Source organism: Garra rufa, chromosome 22 (assembly GCF_049309525.1).
Source record: "Garra rufa chromosome 22, GarRuf1.0, whole genome shotgun sequence".
Taxonomy (NCBI): Eukaryota; Metazoa; Chordata; class Actinopteri; order Cypriniformes; family Cyprinidae; genus Garra; species Garra rufa.
In genome coordinates this window covers 19,271,591-19,286,001 of record NC_133382.1, presented here as the reverse complement: position 1 = coordinate 19,286,001, position 14,411 = coordinate 19,271,591, and the positions used below count along the sequence as shown (strand labels likewise).

At 35.6% G+C, this 14,411-nt stretch overlaps 1 protein-coding gene across 1 annotated transcript in view; it reads right to left on the bottom strand.

Annotated features, from left to right (window-relative positions):
* The window catches only part of LOC141297435 (polycystin-1-like), a 30,561-nt gene that overhangs the window by 636 nt on the left and 15,514 nt on the right, over positions 1-14,411 (bottom strand). Inside the window, exons 13-32 of the mRNA XM_073827871.1 lie at positions 13,039-13,176; positions 12,657-12,939; positions 12,335-12,566; positions 12,103-12,247; positions 10,080-10,214; positions 9,715-9,859; positions 9,008-9,613; positions 7,459-7,609; positions 7,107-7,359; positions 4,317-4,512; positions 4,062-4,229; positions 3,831-3,974; positions 3,128-3,338; positions 2,767-2,890; positions 1,740-1,892; positions 1,563-1,621; positions 1,322-1,473; positions 1,003-1,117; positions 757-923; positions 7-148 (exon numbers count right to left, since the gene is read on the bottom strand). Coding sequence (XP_073683972.1) covers positions 7-148; positions 757-923; positions 1,003-1,117; positions 1,322-1,473; positions 1,563-1,621; positions 1,740-1,892; positions 2,767-2,890; positions 3,128-3,338; positions 3,831-3,974; positions 4,062-4,229; positions 4,317-4,512; positions 7,107-7,359; positions 7,459-7,609; positions 9,008-9,613; positions 9,715-9,859; positions 10,080-10,214; positions 12,103-12,247; positions 12,335-12,566; positions 12,657-12,939; positions 13,039-13,176 — 3,719 coding nt within the window. The remainder of the gene's footprint in view (positions 1-6; positions 149-756; positions 924-1,002; positions 1,118-1,321; positions 1,474-1,562; positions 1,622-1,739; positions 1,893-2,766; positions 2,891-3,127; positions 3,339-3,830; positions 3,975-4,061; positions 4,230-4,316; positions 4,513-7,106; positions 7,360-7,458; positions 7,610-9,007; positions 9,614-9,714; positions 9,860-10,079; positions 10,215-12,102; positions 12,248-12,334; positions 12,567-12,656; positions 12,940-13,038; positions 13,177-14,411) is intronic.

Here is a 14,411-nt window from a genome sequence, read left to right as displayed (position 1 = left end):
AGCCACATGAGAACCACAGAGCTGGAAAACCTGCTCCCATACAGTCCCACCAGAGATAGGCATGTTCCCAGCAAAACAACCACCAGCAGGTGAATCACACGCAAAACCCATGATGGAAGAAACAAGCCAGGTAGACCGCGAACAACACCTAAACAGCAGCCATATAGAGGTAAAAATAAATTATATTTCACCAAATTTTGACTGTATTTTATCAAATAAATACAGCATTGGTACATGTAAGAGACCTTAATAAACAATAAAATATATATATATATATATATATATATATATATATATATATATATATATATATATATATATATATATATCTTACTGACCCCAAACTTTTGGTATTGTGATCAAGAAATGTCCACAAGAATTCACCCACACTTTTAAAAATAAAGGTTCCAAAGGGGTGTTTTTGCAGTATTGCCATAGATGAACTATTTTTGTTGCCTCAAACCTCTAAGTGAACATTTCTTAAAATAAGCATTTTGAATAACATTTTTAAAATCTAAAGAAACTTTTTCCACCATAAAGAACCTTTTCTGCATTTGAAAGGTTCCATGGATGTTCAAGGTTCTTTATGGAACCATTAGTGCCAATAAAGAACCTTTATTTTTTAGGAGTTAGGAGTTTAGGAGTTTATTTTTTAGGAGTCTAAATTGCACAATGATACTCAGAGATCTCAATTGAGGATACTCAATATCTCAATTGAAAATATCAAATTTCTCCCTGTGGATAATGTGGGCTCACCAATGCGTGTGTTGGAAATGGTGCTTATAGAGTCGGGTGGGAGACTAGGGAGAAATGTGCTGGCATCACTGAGCACTGAGAGTGAGGAGGAGGACTTGTGAAAGCCAGGTTCAGATGTAGGCGTATCCATGCTCAGATCAGACCACTCACTACACAAGCTGTCCTGGCTGAAAAACAAAAGTATGTGACCATGTATCCTGGTAAACTGTGCGTGGGTCAGTGTGAAACGTTCAGTGCAGAACTCACATGTCAGACAGGATGGTGTCGTTGGGTGTGAAATGGCCACTGTCAGATGCTTCGGGCTCAAGGGAAAGCGTGTTTGTGGGATCCAGGTCTGCAGATATAGTCCTAAGATCTTCCTCTAAAAAAGAGCAAATGATTCCATATTAGAAATACTCATCCACATGTAGCTCCAAATCTATATGATTTTCTTTCTGAAAACGTGAAAACAACTAGTTGTATCGATGACTTTTATGGTGTCCTTTTGGATTTGGAACAATGTGTGGGAAAATGACAACAGAATTTTTCATTTTGAATTCCAGAGAGTGCATGTGTTTCTTCAAACCTGAAGACTTCATTGGTTCTAAGGTGTCGTGGTCAGAGGTCGGAGTTGACAAATGTAATTGTAGAATGGCTTTTTTTCTCTTTAGAAGGTGACTGGTTCCTGTCAGCTCAGGCAGGCCAAATATACTGTCACATGATGGCCACTGATCAGTTCTGTAAAATGTTTAAAACACCACTGTATTTTTATGTAAACTTTTTAAAGGCACGTAGTACTGCAATTCCACGTAGAATAGACTTGGTACCGTTCATTCCCAGGATCTGGAGTATTCCAAAACTCTGAGTCTAGTTTCTGCAGGGAATTCTTTGAGGGGAAAGATAAGAAACAGAGAGAATATACTGTAAATGTATTCAATTAGGAAATTATGCTTGATGACTCTATAAAATCAATTCATTAACCATGGGAATAGACTTTCTCTCACAGTGAAAGGAGACGGTCCATCATAGATGGAAGAGTCAGGGCCTGTCGGCAGTGACAGAAAAGATGAACAGGAGAGATCTGGGTGACTGAGGAAAACATCCATCTCCACGGTATGAGACACAGGAGAGGGAGGCAGCGATATCTCCAATGTCACCTACAACACAATCCATCAGCATTGTACTACAAGGGTGGAATTTTCACCAATGTACTCTACTGAGTTCGCGTCTCTCTCACATCCCTACAGCCCATTGAGAATAGTGGGGGGTAATTGAGAACGTCATGTAAGAGGAGGCAATGCCTCCATTGCAATATGATTGGATATGATTGGTTATGTTCAGCTGTGATTGGTTCATGCGATAAATCCTGCCTCTTGTGTTCGTGCGCATTCCGCGCTTGAATGAACATTATAATGGCGTTAATAGGAACACTAATCAAAGGACCAATTTAAAGTAAACAACTCACACACTTAGATATAACCACTTTTTTTGTCAAAATAAGACTTAAAAAGGCATGAAAACACGTTTTTAGTGAGTAATCGTCTAAGAAAATCTGTGTCTGTGACCAATATTTGATACTGATGATTTGAAAAATTCAAAACGTTGTTAATGAAATTAAGTGAAATAAAAAATAGATTTTCCCCCCTAGATATTGTAAGTAATGTTTATTTAACCAAGAAAATGTGACTGGGACATTAATTTACATTAGCGTATTTGGATGATTTCTGAAGGATCATGTAACACTGAAGACTGGAGTAATAATTAAAAAAATACATGTAAAAACATAAAAAGTTATTTTATATTCAATACAGTAATATTTCACAATATTAATGTTTTACTGTATTTTTTTATCAATATGAATGCCACCTTGGTGAACATATTGTAAGCATACAGATCTTTCATATCAGTCTTTCAAAATCATTTTAAAAATCTTACCAACCCCAAACTTCTGAAAGATTGTGCAGATGAGAAGTCAAAATATGATATCTACAGTACGGTTTCAGAAGGGATTATGTAGACTGACATGTATACCTTGCTCTTGGTTTTTTGAAAGAGAAATCTGAGAATGGTTTGGAGAGGGAACATCAAAGCTGCAACTGTTATTCCAACCAGAATGTTCTCTGCATTCATCACCATCTGGGTAGAGACCGGACCGCTGCAGTCAGAACAGTAACAAATGTGAAGAATAACCCATTTGTTTCCAGAGGAAATTCATTAATTTCATTAGTGATGAATATTATTCTTCTGTGCCATTAATCAATAACAAAGACTTCCGTAGCTCAGAGAAAAACAGAAATTGCTTTGTTTTACAAGATGTAATTACCTGCACCTACAGTGTCAACTATACAAGCTCAATCTGTTATCCATGCCCTTTGAAGGTCAAGCCCATTACCTGCTGCCCTTTCTGCCCACTGCTCCATACCATACTGCCCCAGCTGCCAGATAGAGATGTAATAAGAGGGCGCAGCAGGTAACCCTCTGGGCTCGGCTAAAGCGGCTGTGGGACGGCCGTTCCCATAATGAAATCCACAGATGGTGCTCTCGAAGGCCAAACAGTAACTGGGAATGTAAGATCCTCTTAAACTGCTGGAGCTCCTGAGGACCTACAAGGATCACAAGGTTAGGAAAAGCACATATGTGACCCTGGACCCTGGACCCTGGTCTTAAGTCGCTGGGGTATACTTGTAGCAATAGCCAAAAATACATTGTATGGGTCAAAATTATTGATTTTTCTTTTATGCCAAAAATCATTAGGAAATTAAGTAAAGATCATGTTCCATGAAGATTTTTTGTAAAATTCCTACTGTAAACCTATCAAAATGTAATTTTTGATTAGTAATATGCATTGTTAAGAACTTAATTTGGAGAACTTTAAAGGTGATTTTCTCAGTATTTTCATTTTTTTGCACCCTTAGATTCCAGATTTTCCAATAGATGTATCTCGGCCAAATATTGTCCTATCCTAACAAACCATATATCAATAGAAAGCTTATTTATTGAGCTTTCATGTGATGTATATATCTCAGTTTTGTAAAATTTTACCTTGTGGTCCAGGGTCACATATGATGTATGCTGTACTGCATGTGTTTACTTACAAGATGCTAAAATAACTTTCTCCACCCTTCCAGAGTTCTTCTCATTCTCCACAGATAGCCAGTCTTCAACCAAGAAGAAGAACATGTTTTCTGTCTGTATGTCCCAGACGATCACATGTTTTAGGTACCAGGATGGGTCTAGACCTGGAAAACACAGCAGTTGTTTGTGAGTATTTGTTATTTTAGTAAGAAAGAAAAAAAGAAAGAAGGAAGCTATTCACAGCCACTGACCTGTGTTGTCATGCCAGATGCGTATTTTCCAGATCTCTCCGAGATTGGCATCTGTTTCAACTTGAAAGTCATCCAGGCTATTCCTCTGGAAAGCTCCTTCTCTTTGAAGGTGACGTGAGCCACTTTTATTTAGGCCATACAGGCTAATGCCAACATGTGCAGTAGTACCTGGTGAAATCGTATGTCTTATAACTTGGTAAGATTTTGTTTGTTAAGTTTTATGAGGTTGATGAATAATTTGATCATACTACTCACCAGACCCTCTTTTCCAGCCTGTTTTGACAAGAACCCGGTACTGGTAACAACCTTTCTGACCACACAGAGGAACCCAACTCAGACGATAACTTTCGAGGTGATCCAGTTTGTGAGCGATAAGACCAACCAGCAGATGAATTAACAATATGACTCCACAAACTATTCCCACCACCACATTTCTCACTGGCTCCTCTGACTGGTGACACAGATCATTTTAATCACTGATGTGTTATGTTACATTTCATTAAGATCTTAAAGGGATAGTTCACCCAAAACTTCAGTCTTAGAATAACATTTGTAAAATGTTCTTTTGATGTTATTTGTACACAATTGAGGTTATTGTAATGGTAAGAAAAAACGGCCTTAGCACAACATTCTCAGAATGTTCTTTTGATGTTGTTTGTACACGACTGAGGTTCTCGTAATCGTAAGAGAAAACACTCTTAGAACAACATTCTCAGAACGTTCTTTTGATGTTATTTGTAGACGACTGAGGTTTTCGCAATGGTAAGAGAAAACGTTCTTAGAATAACATTTGTGAAACGTTCTTTTGATGTTATTTGCACACGATTGAGGTTCTCACTCTTAGAACAACATTCTCAGAACGTTCTTTTGATGTTATTTGTAGACGACTGAGGTTTTCGCAATGGTAAGAGAAAACGTTCTTAGAATAACATTTGTGAAACGTTCTTTTGATGTTATTTGCACACGATTGAGGTTCTCACTCTTAGAACAACATTCTCAGAACATTCTTTTGATGTTATTTGTACACGACTGAGGTTCTCCGAATGGTAAGAGAAACGGTCTTAGAACAACATTCTCTGTATGCTCTTTTGATGTTATTTGTACATGATTGAGGTTCTCATAATGGTAAGAGAAAACGCTCTTAGAACAACATTCTCGGAATGTTCTTTTGATGTTATTTGTACATGATTGAGGTTTTTGCAATGGTAAGCGAAACGGTCTTAGGACAACATTTTTGGAATGTTCTTTTGATGTTATTTGCACACGATTGAGGTTCTCATAATGGTAAGAGAAAACACTCTTAGAACAACATTATCAGAACATTCTTTTGATGTTATTTGTAGACGACTGAGGTTTTCACAATGTAAGAGAAAATGTTCTTAGAATAACATTTGTGAAACGTTCTTTTGATGTTATTTGCACACGATTGAGGTTCTCATAATGGTAAGAGAAAATGCTATTAGAACAACATTCTCAGAATGTTCTTTTGATGTTATTTGTAGACGACTGAGGTTTTCGCAATGGTAAGAGAAAACGTTCTTAGAATAACATTTGTGAAATGTTCTTTTGATGTTATTTGCACACAATTGAGGTTCTCTTAATGGTAAGAGAAAACGCTCTTAGAACAACATTCTCGGTATGTTTTTTTGATGTTATTTGTACACAACTGAGGTTTTCGCAATGGTAAGAGAAAATGCTCTTAGAACAACATTCTTTTGATGTTATTTGTACATGACTGAGGTTTTCGCAATGGTAAGAGAAAATGCTCTTAGAACAACATTCTTTTGATGTTATTTGTACACGACTGAGGTTCTCCGAATGGTAAGAGAAAATGCTCTTAGAACGACATTCTTTTGATGTTATTTGTACACGACTGAGGTTCTCCGAATGGTAAGAGAAAATGCTCTTAGAACAACATTCTTTTGATGTTATTTGTACATGACTGAGGTTTTCGCAATGGTAAGAGAAAATGCTCTTAGAACAACATTCTTTTGATGTTATTTGTACATGACTGAGGTTTTCGCAATGGTAAGAGAAAATGCTCTTAGAACAACATTCTTTTGATGTTATTTGTACACGACTGAGGTTCTCCGAATGGTAAGAGAAAATGCTCTTAGAACAACATTCTCTGTATGTTTTTTTGATGTTGTTTGTACACGACTGAGGTTTTCGCAATGGTAAGAGAAAACGCTCTTAGAACAACATTTTTGGAACGTTCTTTTGATGTTATTTGCACACGACTTAGGTTCTCATAATGGTAAGAGAAAACACTCTTAGAACAACATTATCAGAACGTTTTTTTGATGTTATTTGTAGACAACTGAGGTTTTCGCAATGGTAAGAGAAAATGTTATTTCTTTTGATGTTATTTGTACATGATTGTGGTTTTCGCAATGGTGAGAGAAACGGTCTTAGAACAACATTTCTGGAACGTTCTTTTGATGTTATTTGTAGTTGAGGTTTTCGCAATGGTAAGAGAAAATGTTCTTAGAATAACATTTGTGAAACGTTCTTTTGATGTTATTTGTACACGATTGAGATTTTCACAATGGTAAGAGAAAACGTTCTTAGAAAAACATTTGCGAAACGTTCTTTTGATGTTATTTGTACACGATTAAGGTTCTCGTAATGTTAAAAGAAAGCGTTCTTAGAACAACATTCTCGGAACGTTCTTTTGATTCTTTTATTTGTACACAATTTAGGTTCTCGTAATACTAAGAGAAAACATTCTTAGAATAACTTTTTCGGAACATTCTATATGTTTTCATTACTTAGTAGGAATATTAACAAAAGGTTCTTGGAACACATTTTTTTTTTTAGCTGGGTACCACGTTCAAAGCCCAGAAAGGTAGTTAGGACATCGTTAAAATAGTCAGAAAGCTCTAAGATTTCATCAAAAATAGATGAACATAGGTTATGGGTTTTGAACAACGTAAGAGTGAATTTAAATTTTTGGGTGAACTATCCCTTTAATTTCTTTTGAGCGGTAATGTATATTTCCTTTAATGGTGAAATTATGTTATATCTTTAAACAAAATGCCTTACAGGTGGCAGCAGAAGAAGTGCTTCAGGATGGATGAAGAGGCTGGCTCCAAACATGGTGAGGTGATGTGTGAGGCAGTGGGCAGTGTGGGGGCTGCTGCCACTCAGAGGACTCAAGCCGTCACTGCTCCAGCGCCTCTCATCTACACTGAAGAACTGGCACAGCATGCTGAACACACACACCGAGACGGACACGTCCACACCACTGATGCTACTGTTCAGCTTCACGAACAGGTCTTTGGCAGAGCCATTCAAACTGCCGAATTTACAGACACAATGAAAAACAGATAGTTTTGTTTAGACTAACACAATATTGATAATTATTGTTTTCAATTAAGGAACAGGAAGAACATACAGTGGTGTAAGGAAGATGGTGTGCTCGAGTGATGGAGTCCCAGCTGAGAGAGAGAGGGTAAACTCTTCAAAATGAGTGTGTTCAGACAGTGGATGAACTGGTTGGTCATCTACAGAGATCCATACTAGTCCAGAGGCTTCCTCACCTGCTCCTGCTCGACAATACAAAACACAGACATATTGTTAATACATTATGTATTTTTCTCTAAATACCTCTTTTAATAACACTGAGACCCACTGACCATTACAATAATTTCATATAATTTAATATGCACTTTCAAAAGATGTTTTAAAAGTCTTCTGAAGTATATGCTAACAAAGCCTGTATTTTATTTGATCCAAAATACAGTAAAACAGTAATAGTGTGTAATATTATTACAATTACAATACCTATTTTCTATTTGAATATATTTTAAAATGTAATTTATTCATGTGATGCCAAAGCTGAATTTTTAACAGCCATTACAGTTTTCAGTGTCACATGATCTTTCAGAAATCATTCTAATATGCTGATTTGGTGCTCAGCATGTCTTATCTTATTATAAATTATATCATATATTATATTTATAATTATTATATATTTTTGTGTAAGCAAAATAATATTTTTCAGGATTTTTGATAAGTAAAGACAAAATATCTTTTGTAATATTACAGCTGTCTTTATTGTTACATTTGGTGATTTTAATGCATATTTGCTAAATAAAAGTAATGGTAATACATCTAATCTAATCTAATTAATATAATAAACATTGCATTAAAGGTTTAAATATTATATTGTATTATTGTTACTTTTGATGATTTTAATGCATCTTTGCTAAATAGAGTTTTTTATTTTAATATAATATAAAATTATATTATATTATATTATATTATATTATATTATATTATATTATATTATATTATATTATTATATTATATTATTGTCTTTACTTTAGTTGATTTTAATGCATCCTGGCTAAATAGAAGTTTTTTTTTCTTCAAAACTATAATATAATATATTATAATATAATATATTATTATGAACATTGCATTAAGGTTTACATATATTACATTATATTTTATTATCTTGACTGTATTGTTACTTTTGATCATTTTAATGCATCCTTGCTAAACAGAAGTACTTTTTAAAATTAAATATAATATAATAAACATTGCATTAAGGTTTACATATTATTTGATATTATATTATATTATTTTCTTATCTGTTACTTTTGATGATTGTAATGCATCCTTGCTAAATAGAAGTTTTTTGTTTTTCAAAATTATAATACATAATATAATAAAATACAGTAAAACAGTAATATGGTGTAATATTATTGCAATTACAATATCTAGTTTCTATTTTAATATATTTTCAAATGTAATTTATATTATATTATTGTCTTTTTTGTTACTTTTGATTATTTAAATGCATCCTTGCTAAATAGAAGTGTTTTTTAATAATATAATTTAATTTAATTTAATAATAAACATTGCATTAATGGTTTACGTATTATATTATATTATATTATATTTAAATCTAATAAGATGCATTGGCTGGTGTACATTACCTGGAATGAGGCTGAAGTTTAGGGCAACATAGAGGCCAGTCTGATGATCCATATCCATTGCTTTGACTGTGAAATTTACACTTCCCTTGGGTGGTAAAGTAAAATGTTTCCACAGCAGCCTCTCATCTTCCATCTCTTGTACTTTTTTGTGTAAAGTAAATTGTATCGCAGTGTCTAGTGTCAGGTTAGCAATCGAAATAGGCTGCCCCTGTGGGGTAGCAAACTCCATAGCTGCGAGCGTGGTCGATATAGGAGGTTCTGCAGCTGGAATTAATGGGTTTTCTTCACCCTCCATTTGCAGAAGAATCTGCAGGACCTCTTGCTTTCCCTCCTTTAGTTGAGAGCTCAGTGCTGATGGGATGTGAAACTGGCAGTGGCTAAGGGGATCTGTGCACAAAAGGTCTTTAGTAGGGTCACCCCGCACGCCCACCGCAGTGATCTTTGGAACAGCGAGGGAAAGAGCTTCTTCCCCACTCATCCGCAACAGCATTAATGAACGCATGAGCTCGAAAATCTGGCCCAGTGCTGATACAGCTGTCTCTGATGTATCCACATGCTTGAGGCCTGAATTGTTCCTCTGCCTCTGATCAGCAGTCAGTGTGCTGCCTGCAGTGAAAATGGAAGCATGGTTAAGCCACGGTTCATTTACAACTTCAGAGTGAACCTCTATAATAACGCTGAATATGAATTCTGCTGAGCGTAGTTACTTAAAACAGCCAGAATGTTCCTGCCGGTGTCTGTGGGGTCGATGTCACCCTGTCCTGTTTGTTCTCTCATCACTTTGATCATCTTCTCTGTGACCTTAAGCACCTTTGCACGGCAGCCGTTGCACTGCACTTCAGAGGGAACCACCTGCAGACAGGAAAGTAGATTTTACAGTACAGTGCATTTGTAACATCACATATATGACAATAATTTGTTCTTAGGAAGCACTCCTCATCATGCACAGCAGGCAATCTGTATTCACTGACAGGCCTCTGCTTCTTAAAATGCTGACATGCTTTGTGTCAGTCTATGATTAATGCTGATTAAAGCTATATTTTCCATAAGCTTTAATAGTAGAAAGGCTTACAGTAGACTGGGCTAAAGCTGAGCTGATCAGAGCCGCATCCTGGTAGGAGGAGACCGGCAGAAACGCCAGAGCCTGAATGACATTTCCACGTATCTGAATCTTGTCCTCCAGCTCTTGAGCATTTATGGATGCTAGCTGTGGAAGTGGTTGATTTTGGTTTAGAAACATTTCTTAGAAACAACAAAATAGGTAGAGAATCACAGAAACTCAAGGTCATTTTAGGCAGTTGTTTTAAACTAACACCTAGGCATGGATGCAACTTCACAAAAAGCAAATATTGTCAATTGCTGTTGACCTGTCCCTTTAAATTTAGAAGTTCACTCAAAAAAAGAAAATTCTGTTATTAATTACTCACCCTCGTGTTGTTCCAAACCCGTAAGACCTCATTATCGGAAAACAAATTAAGATATTTTTGATGAAATCCGAGAGCTTTCTGACAGCAACCGTAATTTTATGAAGCTTCACGAGAATACTTTTTGTGTGCAAAGAAAACAAAAATTACGACTTTATTCAAAAGTGATTCAAAAAGTATTCTCGTAGCTTTATAAAACTAAGGTTGAACCACTTATGTCACATAGACTATATTTTAATGATGTCCTTACTACCTTTCTGGGACTTGAACATGCATGGTAGTTGAGTTGCTGTCTATGCAGGGTCAGAAAGCTCTCGGATTTCATCAAAAATATCTTTTAATTTGTGTTACAAAGATGAACGAAGGTCTTACTGGTTTGGAATGACATGAGGCTGAGTAATTAATGACAGAATTTTTGTTTTTGGGTGACCTATCCTTTTAATGGGACAGTTCACCTAAAATTCAGTCATCATTTACTCATGCATTCCAAACCTTTATGACTTCCTTTCTTCTGTGGAACACAAAAGAAGATATTATGAGGAATTTTGGGAACCAAACAACACTGACCCCTGTGACTTCCAATGTATACAAAAAAAAAAAAACATTTCTAAAAATATCTTCTTTTGTATTTTTTTTTTTTTTTTTTGAATGTGTAAATGATGACAAATTTTACTGTTTTTGTTCATGAGTTGGAATTTTTTTCATATACATATCATATATACATGAATAAATCATGTAAACAGCAGTGACATTTTAAATATATCTGTTTGGCTCTCTAAAAAATTTCCAAACTTTTTTGAATCTCTATTTAAAAATTATACTTAATATGATTATATGAGTTTATTTGAATTTTACATTTTTTTTTTGAAAGGATTAGTTCACTCCAGAATTAAAATTTCCTGATAATTTACTCACCCCCATGCCATCCAAGATGTTCATATCCTTCTTTCTTCAGTCAAAAAGAAATTAAGGTTTTGAGGAAAGCAATCCAGGATTTTTATCATATAGTAGACTTCATTTGTGGCCAGTGGGTTGAAGGTTCAAATTACAGTTTCAGTGCAGCTTCAAAGGGCTCTACACGACCCCAGCCCAGGAATAAGGGTCTTATCTAGCTAAACGATTGTTAAAAAAAAAAAAAAAAAAAAACTTATATACGTTTTAGCCACAAATGCTCGTCTTGCACTAGCTTTGCATCCACAGCTTCATGCATGACTTGTAGACATGCATCACAGAGCTAGTGCAAGACAAGCATTTGTGCTTAAAAAGTATATACATTTTTATTTTTTTAGAAAACAACTGATTATTTTGTTAGATAAGACCCTTATTTCTCGCCTTGGATCATGTAAAATCCTTTGAAGCTGCATTGAAATGCCAATTTGGACCTTTGACCCCTGATCCCCATTGAAGTCCACTATATAGAGAAAAATCCTGGAATGTGAAATCAGGTCAGTAAATCAGGACATTTTAATTCTGGATTCAACTAATCTTTTATTGCTACCACAAATAAAATTCACCACTAAATTGGAGTTTAAAAAGCATTCTCATTGAAGTTATGAGTTTTTTTAAATTAATTTTATCCATCCATTATAATAGTCTTTTTAATTAGGATGATAATGACTACACCTTTCATAAATATCCAGACAACTGGTTTGTCAGGGCTGTCTCGCTTACCTGGTTAAGTTGGCTGCTCAGGGCAATCGAATATTGAATAATGTCCTGAGGGTTGCCTTGTTGGCGCAAGGCCCATAACTCTGACTGGCTCTTATTCCTCAACCACTCCATTGTGCATTGGTCAGTCAACAGCACAGTCAGGTTCCTGCAGAATATATCAATTGTATTTTTGGAGCTGTGATGTTTTGTCCAATTTTATCTGACTATATAATTGCCAAGCAGAATGACTAACTTTCTCTCTGCGATTACTGATGCCCCCATACTGTCCTCTACCAGGACCAGCACATGAATAACAGATACGTTTTCCGCTGTGCTCAGACTACCCAGTGGCACCAGGGAGCTGAACGTGCTCTGAGTGCCTCTGTAAAGGGTAATCAAGGGACATAATGGTCCAAAATCTTCACACTGTGCCACCTGCAGTGAAAATATCAGCTGAGCTGAGTCACCGTCATCATCCATCCACCCTGCCATTGAGAAAAAAATAGCAAAGAATGCGTCAGTCCGCAGAGCCATTACTTGGGTGAGAAATAAGAGGAGAAGAGAAATGACACTACCTGAGCAACTGTAAGAGACCATGGTTTCCAGGAAATGAAGCGAGTCGTTGGGTGACAGAGTGCAAACACCCCCGTAGGGAGGATGGTTGGGGACTAAGGTGATGCTTGCCGACCCCCAAAGCCCAGAGGCTGGATCAGACACGTTGAGAGTAAAGGTGTATTTTTGGACCTCCATTAGCACCCCTGGTTTAATGACTATTTCTCTCCCGAGTCTTCCTGTTGAGGTAGTGACCTCATTCAGTGTTAGAGCTTCACCTTTCTGATTCTTTGCAGTCCACCTGTACTGTAGTTGAAGTGTTGTAAAACATTATTAAGGTGTGTGTGAGAGAGAGACTTATGAAGGCATACTCAGATATTTTACGCTACATTGGGAATTGAATACCTGTACGGTGTCTTGACATGAAGAACAATGACCAGCCAATCTAACATAATGACCGTGACTCACATGGAAAGACAGCAGGGAATTACAGGAGACACACTTTACAGTCACAGGTAGCAATGAGGTACTGCACACTGTAACCTGCACAAATAAAAACAGGAGTTAAAGACATTTAAAAACATAGTTTTCTCTTCTCTGTTGATGTCATTTTGTGGATTATTGCTGCAGTGCAAAGCAAGTACAGGAACCTGACACTGCTATTACATACGCCGATATGGTGCTGTGAGTATTTAAGACATACTGCTGCTGCACAAATAGCATATATAATAAACCGTAGCAGATCTATACAGGTGGAGCTAGGGAGGTGGAGGGTTTCAAAAGAACTCTGAAAGCATGCTGCGAAATGCCCTAGTGAATGCTAACCAGCCACTTAAATGTTAAGCAGTAAGCTCATTGGCTTCATATGCAACATGAAGTGAAGTAGTTTAATTCTGTAAGTATATATAAAAAAAAAAATAATAATAATAATATATATATATATCATTTTCTCACCCTCATGTCATTCCAAACCCATAAGACTTCCATTCCTCTTTGAAACACTAATAAATATATCTTATTATTCCATTTTTTTTTAAACCATATTTGATGTGTTCATTGTGTGTTGATCAATGTCTCTTTGTGCTTTTTGATGTCTCAATATTTTGGTTGAGTAGACTTTCAATGGATGGACAAAAATGATGAGCGAATATTAAAAATATATTTTTTGTGTTCCAAAGATAAATGAATACGACAGCGTTTTAGTGCCACAGTAAAAAAAAAAAAAAAAGTAAGATTATGAGATTAAAGTCGTAATATTGTGAGAATAGCGTTGAAATATTACGAGAATAAAGTTGAAATATGTCAAGAATAAAGTCAAATTGTTTCAAGAATAAAGACAAAATATGTAGAGAATAAAGTCGAAATTACGAGAATAAAGTTGAAGTGTTTCGAGAATAAAGTCAAAATATTTCGAGAAAAAATTTGAAATATGTTGAGAATAAAGCCAAAATTACAAGAAAGTCCAAGTGTTTCAAGAATAAAGTCTTAATATTTAGAGAATAAAGTTGAAATATGTCGAGATTAAAGTCAAAATTATGAGAATAAAGTCAAAGTGTTTCGAATAAGTCAAAATATGTTGATAATAAAGTCAAAATTACAAGAAATGATTTGTAGCAATTACGAGATTAAAGTTACAATATTTAGAGAGTATATTCTAGACTATTGCACATACAAATGACCCAGATTGGGAGCACTGGGAGATATTCCAAAGTTTCAGCTTTCAAAATCTGTCAGTTTAATAGCGAAATACAAACAATATGTCTACTACAATCATGTGT